General features: G+C 42.2%; 1 protein-coding gene across 3 annotated transcripts; it reads right to left on the minus strand.

The window, feature by feature from the left end:
* Positions 1-841: 841 nt before the first annotated feature.
* LOC127650200 (CD209 antigen-like protein C) lies at positions 842-12,292 on the minus strand. Of its 3 annotated transcripts, none has more exons than XM_052135465.1 (7): positions 12,184-12,292; positions 11,084-11,200; positions 10,900-10,953; positions 9,080-9,163; positions 3,990-4,147; positions 3,755-3,867; positions 842-1,232 (listed from the first exon to the last, which is right to left on the minus strand). In XM_052135465.1, the coding sequence occupies exons 1-7, from the start codon at positions 12,257-12,259 to the stop codon at positions 1,064-1,066; spliced, it is 771 nt and encodes a 256-aa protein (XP_051991425.1). In that variant the 5' UTR covers positions 12,260-12,292; the 3' UTR covers positions 842-1,063. The 3 variants fall into 3 exon arrangements, with proteins under 3 accessions (XP_051991425.1, XP_051991424.1, XP_051991426.1); XM_052135464.1 differs by having other exon boundaries at positions 10,894-10,953; XM_052135466.1 differs by lacking the exon at positions 10,900-10,953.
* Positions 12,293-12,589: the final 297 nt, after the last annotated feature.

The following is a 12,589-nucleotide window of genomic DNA, read 5'->3' on the forward strand; positions in this document are numbered from 1 at the left end:
CGGTGTGTGCAGGCTAGGTGTGGTGGGCCGCTCTGGGCCAGAAAGTACAGGGCCACTTTTTAGTCCTAGTACTTTTATTCACCAAAGTGGCATTCATCTGATCACAATGTATATTCAGGACAATAATAACATGAAATATTACTATAACAATTAGAAAAAAAAAAAACGTCTTGAACTAATTTATGCTAAACAACAATCTTACGTTTTGCGAGCAATTTAGCAAGAACTCTAAACATTTAAAATGATGGGGTTTTGTTGTTGTTCTTGTATGTGCACTTTGTTTGTCAGAGGCTCAACATTAAATTCTCTAATGCTTTACTCTTTGTGTTGCTTGGAATTATTCAATAAAAAACAAATGTCAAGTTAAAGTGTGTCCCGCGTCTATCAGTGTCTTGACTTTTCAAAAAGTAATTTGTAAAACTGCATGAAAATCATTTACAATACATGTATACATATCTGTCTTCTGATTGAAGTCTTGAAGTCTGTCCCAAATGCAAGCTTTTATAACTCATCACCGTCATGGCTAACTAGTGTCCCATCTGTCTGCACTTACCAAAGTCTGGACTCAGAGGAAGACTACGGTACTATGACTTAAGGTGCAATTTGGGACAAGGCCAATGTGATTTTTAAATGGCAAAAGGCTTTTATTTAATGAAATAAATATGTTATCTGTATGTGCCTTGCATTATAAAGTGAATTAGTGATCTGCTCACTGTGTCACAAGTACTTGAGCGCAGTTTTGGACTCGATGCCGATACCAGTATTGAGACTTCCCTACTAAAGTATTTGTCAGGTCTGAGAGAAAGGACTCAATCACAGGGCATGAGATGAGTGAAGGAACTTTATTACAGGAATGTATTTGCTATAAATACATGAAAGTAAATAGGAAGCAGGTGAAACAAATACACAGTCAAGGGCTAACAAGGGGTGTGACCCAGCGGTATGAACGTTATTTTATCTAGAGAAAATTCTCAATGAAAGATCATATGAAAACAACTTTAATCAGACAGCTGATAACTTTTATAACTGTGTGTAATATCAGTGATCCTCTTTTAGTTGAACATTAAAATGAATATTTCTGTTCACAGATGTACTTTCTCATGTATTCGCAAGAGGCATCAAACCAAAAGTCTAAAATGTAATCTCCCAAACAAGCACAGTTCTCTCCTAAAGGATTATGTTCTCTCCAGTTATCCGGTTCACTTGACCCAGACGAACGCCTGAACCAGAACCTTAAAATGCAGAAACAGAAAGTCAATGGAGATAACATTTTCAATCACAATAATATTTAGCAGAAAACAGATGCAGATTCCAGAAACCTTGTAATAGTTTGTTTGAAAAAGAAAATAATTTAATAGTTCATAATTTATGAAGTTAAATTCACAAGGAAACACAACATATCTGTGATGCAATGTACAGTGAGACCAAAATACATCCGTTTAAAAATAATTTTTTTTTTTTTTTTATTTAATACAAAAGTTTAACAGAATTTAATGCATGAAAAGACAATAAATGAACAATAAAGCAAGTTTAATCAGTGGTTAAACAAATAGTTAATAGTGATGTAAATACAGAAGTCTAGGGTTTGAATAAAAGAATACAAGAAGTATATATAGAAGTCTCTATAGTGTCTACTGTAAATATGTGTGTAAGCATCACCTTGGACTTTTGTACTAAAATGTATCAGTTTCTCAGAATAATCTAGTCATGTGATATTTATTCTAGCAGCATATGAAGAACATGAAACATATTCAAAACAAGTGTTGTGCTGTGGTTTTAGGTTCTTAGACATGTTTCACATATTAGTAAGTGTGACGTGTACAGGATATGTTCTTTACAAACTGAATATACACTTCACACATCCTCCAGAACACAGTTCCTTCTTCACCAAAGTTAATAAGACACAATCTCAAAAAGTAAAACTCACAAATGTAAGTAAAATCACACTTTTAGATTTGAATACCTTCGGTGTTGGTTATAGGCCTACTTTATTTCATAGCTCTCTGGAAAAATGGATTCTGATTGGTCAATCGCAGTATTAGCCAGTGAAATAAAAAAGGGTATAAAATAGTGAAATATGTCCTCAGAAACACTGTATAACAGACAATCTAATTTGTTTGGTTATCTAGATCTGATACTACATTTTGTTTCATGTTATCATCATAATTTTTTTTGATTTCAAAACCCTAAAACTTTGTTACATTTTAAATGAGAAAAACAAAAAAAATGCAACTGTTACGAATTAGCAGGGACAACGAGGGAGACAAGGTTGAGGATCCAAACGCAGTATATTTATTAATTAAACAAACACAAAGGAACACCCGCGATGGGGAAATAAACATGAACAGAGCACAAGGGCAGGAAACACAGAGCAGGCTTACAACATAAACTAACATTCATAACAACAAACAACGATCGACAGTGACTGAACGAAAAGGCAGGGTATAAATACAAGACAGGACCAATGAACAACCAGAACTCAAAATGACATGATGACGTGATGAACAGAAACCAATGGGAAACTAACGAGGACAGGTGAGAACAATGAACAATGAACACAATGGCTAACAAGACTATGGAGGTACAGAAGGTTCAAAAGTGAAAACTATGGAGTGACGAAAGTATCAAAATGGAAGACAAAAGGGAAACAGTAAAACAGGACAAGGTCATACGTTACAGCAACATTGTCTTAAATATTTGGTAGAAACTGTAGCTGCCTTTTCAGTGCATCGGACAGACAATATAACGGAAGTCCATCATTTCCAGTGGACAGTCGGATGGGGCTGCATAGAGTGCCGAACATCTGCAGATGTAGAATTATTCAATTGAAATATTTAAACTAGTGCGAGACCGTATGTGACTGATCGATCGGATGTGATGAAGGCTATTCATGCAAAACTATGAACGTGAAGTGAGAAATATCAACAGATTACTTTATACTGAATGCCTACTTGTTGTATATTGGACGATTGTGAACAAGGAAGTCAGAAATAATCATTTACATTGCAAATATATCCCAAAAGGCTTCTGCAACAACAGTAAATGTGTGATTAAATGTGTATACAGTATGTGTCATTTATTTCTACACAAACAAAACTTACATATTTGAAATCACATCTTTGAATTTCTACTTCCTATTTGCTGAATTTTGTTTTTTCTTTTTAATTATCACAATTAATACAAAACGGTATTAACAATAAATAATGATAATAACAATACATACTTTTTAATTGAATTCATCCATCTGCTCTACAAAATCACACATGATATCAAGGTCTTTTAATTGAAATATTTAAACTAGTGCGAGACCGTATGTGACTGATCGATCGGATGTGATGAGTCATAGATGCGCAGAGTCATAGATGTCATTAGGAAGTGGAATCGAGCTTGAAATCACGATCGTCACGATGAATGCTGATGTTAAGATTTACAGTATAGTGTAAAAGGAGTTATATTTTGGTGTGTTTTCACCCACAATTGATTGGATCGCATCAGAAGTTATGGAATAATCCACTAGAGTTGCATGAATTACTTTTATGCTGCCTTTATGTGCTTTTTTGCAACTTCAAAGTTTTGGCCACCATTCACTTGCATTGTATGGTCAAACAGAAATAATATCTCCATTAAAATGTCTTTGTTTGTGTTCTGCTGATGAAAGAAAGTCATACGAGTTTAGGTGTGAATAAATGAAGAGAGAATCATCCGTTTTATGCTGAACTATTCCTTAAGACAGAAAGCAAAACAGATTTCTTACTCTACTCCTGTTTCTTTGAGAGTTTGGTTATTCGCCCAAATCCACTGTCCCTCTGTGTCTTGATCATTCAGACCAATCCAGTGAGTCTCTTGAATTTTAGAGACCAGAAAATCCTAATGTAAAAAAAAAGTACTTTTAACTGTATTGCAGTTAGTCAAACAAAAAAGTGTGTATTCTTCTTTATAATGAATGTAAACTATATACAGAAGCCACTTGAATTTTATTTCAGACTCACCTGTACTGCTTTACTGTCTATTATGACCTGATGAGCTTGTAATGCTGCACACGAATCACGACTCTCAAACCATGTCTGCTTTTCATCGGAGAAGAAGTAGCACTTTCCACTATACGCTGTCCAGCCCTCCTTGCAGAGTTTGCACGGAGCATTGAATTCTGAAGCAAATAATTATGAAAGATTTTTGATATCTATAAAAAACGACAGACCTATCTGACTTCAGACTATTTTATTTTAACCCTCATATGATGCTGTTAGTGGGTCAAATAGGGCCCCGTTGTCTAATTTTAAGTCATGGCTTAAAACAATCAAGTTGTGATATGGATTACTTTTATGCTGCATTTATGTCCTTTTTGGAGTTTTAACATTTTGGACCACTTTGACTGACATTGTAAGGACAAAAACACCTCATATATTCTTTAAAATACCTTAATTTGTGTTCCACTGAACAAAGAAAGTCATGAGAGTTTGGGATGGCATAAGGGTGAACAAATGATTAGAGAATTATCCTTTTTAGGTGAACTATTCCTTCAAAACATACAGAATGTAGAATATTGACCAAAGAAAGCAGCGGCCACAAACGGTCACTTGTGGAATACTAGATGTGTTTCTGAAGCTCAACTGAAAGAGCAGGGCTACTCAACTTCGGAAAGGTCAGGGGCCACAAAGTTGGATCCCTGTACCCTCGAGGGCCGCACTCTTAATTTATATATACAGTATATAGGTTAACATTTTTATAGGATGGATGTTAGTTAACAGGATAGTTCACCTAAAAATTAAAATTCTCTCATCATTTTCTCACCTTCATTCAGCTGAAGACAAAAGAAGATTATTTAGAAATATCACAGCTCTGTGAATGAGAGACAGATCAATATTTATGTCCTTGACTTTTTTTATTGTAAATCTCCACTTTATGACAAAGCATTTGCGTGAAGGCGTATCAACGCCATCACTGCAGGAAAAACGTCTAGGTTACGTATGTAACTGGGCTGGGTCTCTTGTTCTCTCCATGTTTCTCCGCATAGAGCAAGAACGGCCGGGGCCCTTACACACATCGAGGGAAGGGGGTCTTACCCAATTTCCTATTTTTTCCAGGGGGGAAAAGACCCTGCAGAGACCACAACTGCCCGGCAGGGGAGGTAAAGGTGGTGAAAACATCACGTGGGCTTTTAGGCGACATGTGGAAAGTGTCGCAGTGGTAGATCCAGCCTCAAGGATGGGGAGTTGCTACAACACAGCAACCGGAGGGCAGCTTGGACTGCCTAAGGGAGACGCGGGTTCACTTTGGTAAGGGGACCGTACCACGGATAATACACACAGGGGGAGTCCGCATAGGATTCCATGACCTGTGGAGCACCTATTCCAGTACAGGGTAGATTAAGTACCTGCAGTGGATTGGGACGGCGAGTTCCTCTGCTGAACTGTGGACCCACAAGGGCTAGGGAGGAATCATACAGGGATCCGAGAGATGGGATCTCCGGGGAGAAACAGGTGCACGGTTTTACCTCAGCTGAGGGAAAGGGCGCAAGGTGCAAGCGATTCACCCGGCCAGTTCGTCAGGGTGTTACCGGGTTCTACGGGCTCGGACCTGAGAGAACACGGGACGATACTGACTCAACCCGGAGATTTTATAATCTCTCGAAGGTATTAGGTGTTGCCCAAACCGCTGCTCTACAAATGTCTGCCAAGGAGGTGCCTCTGGCCAGTGCCTACAAGGACGCAATGCTTCTGGTTGAGTGCGCTCGGACCCACAAAGGTAGGGGCACGGCCTGGACGTCGATGCCCCAACAAAATGGCATCGATGACCCAGTGGGGGAGCCTCTGTTTGGAGACAGCGTTCCCTTTCTGCTGTCCCCCAAAGCAGACAAAGAGCTGCTCAGAATGTCTAGAGCTCTGCGTGCGGTCCAAATAGGTACGCAAAGCATGTACCGGACACAGCAACGAAAGGGCTGGTCTGCCTCCTCCCAGGGCAGCGCTTGCATGTTCACTACCTGGTCTCTAAAGGGCGTGGTAGGAACCTTGGGCACGTAGCCCGGCCGTGGTCTTAGTATCACATATGTGTCTGCCGGACCGAACTCCAGGCAAGTGTCGCTGACAGAGAACGCTTGCAGGTCCCCGACCCTCTTGATGGAGGCGAGCGCGATCAGCGGCTTGAAGGGAGATCTCTGGAGGCCCGTGAGGTCCACTGAGAGATCCCAGGAGGGGAACAGGCTTGGCCGGGAGGGATTTAACCTCCGGGCACCTCTTAGGAACCTGATAATTAAGTCGTGCTTACCCAGAGACTTGCCGTCTACTGCATCATGGTGGGGCGCGATGGCGGCGACACACACACCTTTAGGGTGGAAGGGTGGAGTGGCATGCTGCGACCTGAGTCGCTCCTCCAAAGGGTCCGATGGTTCCTCCAAAGGGTTCGACTCGTCCAAACCGGCCGGCCGGGGAACAGTCGTGGGGCTGAGGGCGGAGGTACCGCGTTCAGGGAACCGGGACTGTTCATATCTGGAAGCAAAGTGCCGTGAGAACGGCATTTGCGGGCCAGGTGACCCAGAAACAAAAAAATAGCTCTGTTATTGAGAAAGTGGGTACCACAGCCCCGGCTAGAGGTTGCAGCAAATGAAATAATTTCAACACAAGATTCTCCTCCCGGCCCTCCACCGGGGAATGGAGTGGTCTTACCACCTCCGGAGCTAACGTCTCGGACTCTGGGTCGGATGTCTCAGGAGCGCCTAGGAGCCTTCCGTGTCCTCGAGGGGGTCTGTGAGACAGGGGGCGTGCGCCTCCTGCGGGGTGCTCGATGCTGGGGCTGAGAGCTGGGCCCAGGTTGAGGTGGAGCTGGGTGTTTCATAGCCGCAGGGGGATGCCTTCGGCGAGCAGACAGGGCATGGCCCATGGCGGCAGGCTTGCGGCGGAACATTATGTGAGATTTGGCCTCTGTCTGCTTCTTCACCACGGAGAACTGCTGGGAGAAGTCCTCGACGGTGTCGATGAAGAGGCCGAACTGGGAGACAGGGGCATTGAGGAAGCGAGCTTTGTCAGTTTCATGCATCTCGGCCAGGTTCAACCACAGGTGATGTTCCTGGACTACGAGCGTGGCCATCGCCTGCACGAGTGACTGCGATGTGACCTTCGTGGCTCTAAGGGCGAGGTCAGTCACTGAGCGCAGTTCCTGCAGCACATCACGATCAGGGCTACCCCATGCAGATTTCTGAGCGCCTTGGCCTGGTGAACTTGCAGGAGGGCCATGGCGTGCAAGGCGGAAGCGGCATGTCCGGTGGCATTGTAGGCCTTCGCAGTGAGCGAGGATGTTGTCCTACAGGGCTTGGAGGGGAGCACAGGGCGACCCCGCCAGGTGGTAGTGCTTCCCGGGGCATAAGTGGAGCGCAACCACCCTGTCCACCTGGGGAATCGCTGTGTACCCGTGGTCCGCTCCGCTCTGTTGTCGAGGGTAGCGAGAGCGGATTAGCGAGTGGCGTTGTGACAAGTGGAGAGAGGTGATCTCCACGATGACGTCAGCTCATCATGCACCTCCGGGAAAAGTGAGGCTGTGAGCAGCACCCGGACCCCAGGAACCAGTCATCCAGCCGCGATAGCTGTGGGGATGATGGAGGGTTACAATCCAACCCCACGCTAGTGGCGGCCCGGGAAAGCATGTTGGTCATCTGCGCATCAGACTCAGCCTGGGCGTGCTGGCCCGACGGCGGCAGCCCATGGGAAACCTCAGCGTCAGATGATACAGCGGCAAGCTCATCCACTTCGAGCTCAAGAGGATAGGCAGAATGGCTGTGAGGCGAGCCGCTGTTAAATCGAACATGGACGGGAGTCAACGAGCGTGCTGGGGGGCGGGTGGTCCAAGGGGGCGTACCCTGTGGAGCTGCACCTGCTGCCATCCCCAGTTCGCTTCCAGCGCCAGCCGCATCGTCCTCAATCCCGTGGGAAGTAGGAGCAATGCGGGGGGCGGCTGGAGTGACTTGCTTTCTATTGAAAGCAAGCCACGACCGCAACGTTGCCATGGTCCATGCTCTCGCAGTGAGAGCATGAACCATCCACAAACGCAGCCTCGGTGTGATCGCTGCCCAGACACACGAGACAACGCCTGTGGCCGTCTGAAGCGGAGAGCACTCTACCGCATCCAGGAACAACGCAGGGGCGGAAAGTCATCTTTAAAAAGACGCGTCCTGAAAAGGACGTCCAATGCCGCTGTGTTTTGCTCTTTTAGAGGAAATACCCTTTTACACTAAAGGGAAATCACTCTTTTAATAAACTCAATGAAGAGTTATTGTCTGCGCTGTCAAAGCGCCTAGGGGCAAAGCTGCACTGTCGTGCAGAGAAGGAGATAGCCGCTGTTATGTGCCGTCAATCCAACAGCATGCAGAGCATCAGAGGAAAAGCAGGAACTGGTGTGTGACTCGCAGCAGACTGCATGCACTACCATCGGCTCCGAAGAAAATTTCTGAATGTACTCATTGTAAATGCCCGCTTAATTCCCATATGTCCGGGGGTGGGTTATCAAATACTGTCTGCCAACTTCTCATTGGCCTTTTTTCTCAAGAGAGACCCCTAGTGTCGCTTCTCCAACACAACGTCGAGAGAGCGACAGACGGGGAACTGGTATTTTTGCCTGTAAATACTGTTGTCATGATGAGTACATACAGTATGAGCTGTTCAAGAGATTAGACAGATTTGCAGCGTGTTGAGAAACTCTCAAGTGAGATTGTGAGTGCGTATGTACTCTGTATGAACACGTGCGCAGACTGACTGCCGCTCACATAACATTAGCCATGCTTAGATATTATTTGTTGTTTTTATTTACTTATTTGTATAACATCCTTTTGCGGTTATATTCCCTCTCTAACATGATTCAGCAATGTAGAGAACTAGCATAAATCCTCATGAAAATGGACACCTCACAATTCATAGATTTGATAGGCTGCTGATATATATATTTCCAAAAGTTCTCTGAAGGGCCGCATGTGGCTTGTGGGCCGCGTGTTGAGTAGTACTGTGATAAAGCATGGTGCTAGCTACACAAGTTTGAAAAAAAATTGTCCAGCAAATCTAAAACTGTATTACAGAAATTAGAATAATTCACTCACCAGTGCAAGAGGAGAGACATTCTTTAACTCTGTGGTACTTGGCTAAAATCTCTTTCTCAGAGTCTGATACACAAGACTTGTTCACTTTGAAAGAAAAGAAAGTAATTATAAATGTGTGTTGTTTATCAGTCAATGTTTTTGTTAACATATTTTAATTATTACGTAATTCTTTAAATAGCATAGATATATATATATACAGTGAGGAAAATAAGTATTTGAACACCCTGCTATTTTGCAAGTTCTCCCACTTAGAAATCATGGAGGGGTCTGAAATTGTCATCGTAGGTGCATGTCCACTGTGAGAGACATAATCTAAAAAACAAAATCCAGAAATCACAATATATGATTTTTTTAACTATTTATTTGTATGATACAGCTGCAAATAAGTATTTGAACACCTGAGAAAATCAATGTTAATATTTGGTACAGTAGCCTTTGTTTGCAATTACAGAGGTCAAACGTTTCCTGTAGTTTTTCACCAGGTTTGCACACACTGCAGGAGGGATTTTGGCCCACTCCTCAACACAGATCTTCTCTAGATCAGTAAGGTTTCGGGGCTGTCGCTGAGAAACACGGAGTTTGAGCTCCCTCCAAAGATTCTCTATTGGGTTTAGGTCTGGAGACTGGCTAGGCCACGCCAGAACCTTGATATGCTTCTTACAGAGCCACTCCTTGGTTATCCTGGCTGTGTGCTTTGGGTCATTGTCATGTTGGAAGACCCAGCCTCGACCCATCTTCAATGCTCTAACTGAGGGAAGGAGGTTGTTCCCCAAAATCTCGCAATACATGGCCCCGGTCATCCTCTCCTTAATACAGTGCAGTCGCCCTGTCCCATGTGCAGAAAAACAACCCCAAAGCATGATGCTACCACCCCCATGCTTCACAGTAGGGATGGTGTTCTTGGGATGGTACTCATCATTCTTCTTCCTCCAAACACGGTTAGTGGAATTATGACCAAAAAGTTCTATTTTGGTCTCATCTGACCACATGACTTTCTCTCATGGCTCCTCTGGATCATCCAAATGGTCATTGGCAAACTTAAGACGGGCCTTGACATGTGCTGGTTTAAGCAGGGGAACCTTCCATGCCATGCATGATTTCAAACCATGACGTCTTAGTGTATTACCAACAGTAACCTTGGAAACGGTGGTCCCAGCTCTTTTCAGGTCATTGACCAGCTCCTCCAGTGTAGTTCTGGGCTGATTTCTCACCTTTCTTAGGATCATTGAGACCCCACGAGGTGAGATCTTGCATGGAGCCCCAGTCCGAGGGAGATTGACAGTCATGTTTAGCTTCTTCCATTTTCTAATGATTGCTCCAACAGTGGACCTTTTTTCACCAAGCTGCTTGGCAATTTCCCCGTAGCCCTTTCCAGCCTTCTGGAGGTGTACAATTTTGTCTCTAGTGTCTTTGGACAGCTCTTTGGTCTTGGCCATGTTAGTAGTTGGATTCTTACTGATTGTATGGGGTGGACAGGTGTCTTTATGCAGCTAACGACCTCAAACAGGTGCATCTAATTTAGGATAATAAATGGAGTGGAGGTGGACATTTTAAAGGCAGACTAACAGGTCTTTGAGGGTCAGAATTCTAGCTGATATACAGGTGTTCAAATATTTATTTGCAGCTGTATCATACAAATAAATAGTTAAAAAATCATATATTGTGATTTCTGGATTTTTTTTTTTAGATTATGTCTCTCACAGTGGACATGCACCTACGATGACAATTTCAGACCCCTCCATGATTTCCAAGTGGGAGAACTTGCAAAATAGCAGGGTGTTCAAATACTTATTTTCCTCACTGTATATACTTACTCTGACCTGGCATCAGTTTTGAAACATTGTGCTGGTCATTCTGAGTGGATTTACCAGCATCTAATTGACAAAAAACACAAATAGGCATAGCAGCACAAGCAAAATCCAAGTTTTGTGGCTTTTAGTCCATTTCTATCAGATTTGATATGGTGAATGTTGGCATCAAAATACACAAGATACGTATACTCACAAAGGAAACCGCAGACGCCTCCGAGAGCAAAAGTCAGTGACACACCGAAAATTATTAGAGGAACTTTAATCCATTTAGAGGAGGCGACTTCTCTCTCGCACTGAACTGTGGGTTTACCTGTTGTTATAAAATGTAATGAATGAATTCAAATGTCATTTTCAACTTGATAACTTCAGTGTCCTGGTTTTGTATTTAAACAAATCTTTTCTGTATTTCAAATATGTTATGAATATGAGTAAGCCCAGCAATAAAAGCAAACAACTAATTATGCAGACAGTATACAATAAGTTACAGTTGAGAATGTAAATAGAAAGACAGACAAAATGGCAAACATCAGCTTATTTACACTGAGCAACAGAAATCTGACTGCTGTGCCAGCCATTAACACAAATACAAACATGCAGGAAGTTACAAAACCACAAACTCTGAAAGTGTGATCACATTTTCCAACCATTTTTATATCAAGCAAAAATTAAAAAGGCATTTGAAATGATGGTATAGATTTGGTGTTTTCTGTCTTTTATTACACCTGCTGATTTCAAAGAGCAGCATATACTCTAAAACAGTTCTGTTAAATAAATGCAATAAAACTGTGAGGACGTTTCATGTTTTACTGTCATTTTGGTGCATCTATACATCATTTTTGGTTCACATTCACAACCGTACACATCATTAAACTATATAATGTTAGAATTCCAACCTACTGGAACTAAAATAAATAAACTTTTTAATCCAAAATGTGTCGTTAATCACCATTGTAAATGATTGTATTGTTGCATTGGTAATCAAATGTGTTGTTAAACATATACAGTGTCAGCCATGCAAACATAAAACACCATCAGGGACATGTGACTCTAAAATTGTGCAATAAACATCAAAATCTCAATGTACTGATACATACTGCTATAAAAAAATAAGAAGAAACAAAATAATTCAAATCAAATGTGATGGTTCAAGCATGGACTTGTGGGGATGCCTGATATATTTTGTATTTGTTTCCACTGTAGTATTAACAATAGTTGAATGTAAAAGTATTTAGAATGTTTTATTAAACATAATATACATTTTTACTTTTAAGAAAATCACAAATCCATTCTTACCTTGAAAATGGGAGTGCTTGTTGTTTGAAGAATGAATGCCGATTCCGATGGTGGAATTTTCATAGTCTTGTTCCATTTTACTAACCTTGCAAACTCTGAGACCTGTATGTGTGTGAATGTAAAAGAAGGAAGTGAACTGACAATTATTAAACTAGAACTTTCATTTTAACAGACATTTTTTTTGGTCTATTTCCGGGGATGTGTAGGGGAGTATAGGGAGTGGTTACAGACTCAGAAGTGAGCATTGGACATAAAAAAAAAAAAAAAGAGCCAATGTATGTAGGTGGCAGTTGTGCTGGCAGTGGATTATTGTTATATACCATGTTATTTCGGTTTCCACAGTCTGCAGGATTTCATTAACAAAATAATCTACAGCAAGGAGGGTTTGTGAAGCTATCGCTTGGAG

This window comes from Xyrauchen texanus, chromosome 10, assembly GCF_025860055.1.
Source record: "Xyrauchen texanus isolate HMW12.3.18 chromosome 10, RBS_HiC_50CHRs, whole genome shotgun sequence".
NCBI lineage: Eukaryota > Metazoa > Chordata > Actinopteri > Cypriniformes > Catostomidae > Xyrauchen > Xyrauchen texanus.

Excerpts from the sequence above, each read along its gene's own strand:
- LOC127650200 (XM_052135464.1), bottom strand. The coding sequence starts at position 12,259 with ATGGAACAAGACTATGAAAATTCCACCATCGGAATCGGCATTCATTCT. Across the intron at positions 9,164-10,893 it reads AAAACTGATGCCAGGTCAGA|TGAACAAGTCTTGTGTATCA; the intron begins GTAAGTATATAC and ends TTTCTTTCAAAG. Across the intron at positions 4,148-9,079 it reads ATGTCTCTCCTCTTGCACTG|AATTCAATGCTCCGTGCAAA; the intron begins GTGAGTGAATTA and ends TATTTGCTTCAG.